The sequence below is a fragment of the Carlito syrichta genome, unplaced genomic scaffold (assembly GCF_000164805.1).
Source record: "Carlito syrichta isolate Samal-C Ts95f unplaced genomic scaffold, Tarsius_syrichta-2.0.1 Scaffold314811, whole genome shotgun sequence".
Classification (NCBI taxonomy): Eukaryota; Metazoa; Chordata; class Mammalia; order Primates; family Tarsiidae; genus Carlito; species Carlito syrichta.
In genome coordinates, this window is record NW_007258907.1 from 589,997 (window position 1) to 591,821 (window position 1,825).

The window sequence follows — 1,825 nt, forward strand, 5'->3', positions numbered from 1 at the left end:
GGATGCCCCGCCGCGGCCGCCGGCCCGAGTAGCCCCGGGAGGGGAGTCGCGGCCAACTCGGGCGCCTTCCGCCCTCCGCCCCGCCGGGAGCCGGCGCTGCGCGAAGGGCTCTCCCCGCGGCTCATGCTGCCGGCCCTGCGCCTGCCCAGCCTCGGGTGAGCCGCCTCCGGAGGGACGGGGGAGCGCGGCGGCGCCGCGGGCTCGGCGTGCTCGCCTCCGGGGACGCGGACGAAGGCATGGAGCGCGGCCCCAGCCTGGGGGTCACCCTCTACGCCCTGGTGGTGGTCCTGGGGCTGCGGGCGGCGCCGGCCGGCGGCCAGCACTACCTCCACATCCGCCCGGCGCCCAGCGACAACCTGCCCCTGGTGGACCTCATCGAACACCCGGACCCTATCTTTGACCCCAAGGAGAAGGATCTGAACGAGACGCTGCTGCGCTCGCTGCTCGGGGGCCACTACGACCCGGGCTTCATGGCCACCTCGCCCCCCGAGGACCGGCCCGGCGGGGGCGGGGGGCCGGCCGGGGGCGTCGAGGACCTGGCGGAGCTGGACCAGCTGCTGCGGCAGCGGCCGTCGGGGGCCATGCCGAGCGAGATCAAAGGGCTGGAGTTCTCCGAGGGCTTGGCCCAGGGCAAGAAGCAGCGCCTGAGCAAGAAGCTGCGGAGGAGGCTGCAGATGTGGCTGTGGTCGCAGACCTTCTGCCCCGTGCTGTACGCGTGGAACGACCTGGGCAGCCGCTTCTGGCCGCGCTACGTGAAGGTGGGCAGCTGCTTCAGCAAGCGCTCGTGCTCCGTGCCCGAGGGCATGGTGTGCAAGCCGTCCAAGTCCGTGCACCTCACGGTGCTGCGGTGGCGCTGTCAGCGGCGCGGGGGCCAGCGCTGCGGCTGGATTCCCATCCAGTACCCCATCATTTCCGAGTGCAAGTGCTCGTGCTAGAACTCGGGGGCCCCCTGCCCGCACCCGGACACTTGACGGATCCCCACTGACGCCCCCTGCGCCGCCTCCAACCAGTTCCACCACCCTCTAGCGAGGGTTTTCCAATGAACTTTTTTTTTTTTTTTTTTTTTTTTGGCTACAGAGACCTAGCTTTCTGGTTCATGTAATGCACTGTTTAACTGTGTAGGAATGTATATGTGTGTGTATATACGGTCTCAGTTTTAATTTACTTATTAAAAGGTCAGTATTATATGTTAAAAGTTACCGGCTTCTACTGTATTTTTAAAAAAAAATAAGCAAAAGAAAAAAAAAGAACAGAGAAAAGAGAGACTTATTCTGGTTGTTGCTAATAATGTTAACCTGCTATTTATATTGCAGTGCCCTTCGCATGGCGAAGCAGGGGGGAAAAGTTATTTTTTTCTTAAAGTACAAAGAGACGGGGGAACTTTTGTAGAAGGACTTTTTAAAAGCTATTTTCCATTCTTCGGAAAGTGTTTTGGTTTTCCTTGGACCTCGAAGAAGCTATAAGAGTTCAATGTTATTGTAAATATAAAGAACAAATGGAATGACTAATCATTGTAAATTAAGAGTATCTGCTATTTATTCTTGATAATATCCCGTGTAGTAAATGAGAGAGAAGTGCAGAGCAGGATTAAAGAAAACCACTAAAACCGACTGCGCTCGACACTGATTCTCTGTGTTGGTGATTGATGGGGGGCGGGGGGCGGTGGGAGGGGGCGGGTAGGGGATGCCGCCGCGCCTACCGCCCTGTTGGGTAAGGGGCTCGACTCCCCTCCGTGGTCGGATGGAGGTGACTGCTGAGTTTTTCACTGGGGGGAGTGGAGGGGGTGTTCTCTCACCCCTCGCTTAAGCATCCCGCGGTCTTCGCC

General features: G+C 59.1%; 1 protein-coding gene across 1 annotated transcript; it reads left to right on the plus strand.

Annotated features, from left to right (window-relative positions):
* The first annotated feature begins 6 nt into the window (after positions 1-6).
* On the plus strand, positions 7-1,622 carry NOG (noggin). The gene has a single exon (XM_008072012.1). It carries the CDS (start codon positions 237-239, stop codon positions 933-935), a length of 699 nt encoding a protein of 232 aa, XP_008070203.1. The 5' UTR covers positions 7-236; the 3' UTR covers positions 936-1,622.
* Positions 1,623-1,825: the final 203 nt, after the last annotated feature.

What these genes read in the sequence shown, in the direction of transcription:
- NOG (XM_008072012.1), top strand. Translation starts at nt 237, where the DNA reads ATGGAGCGCGGCCCCAGCCTGGGGGTCACCCTCTACGCCCTGGTGGTG.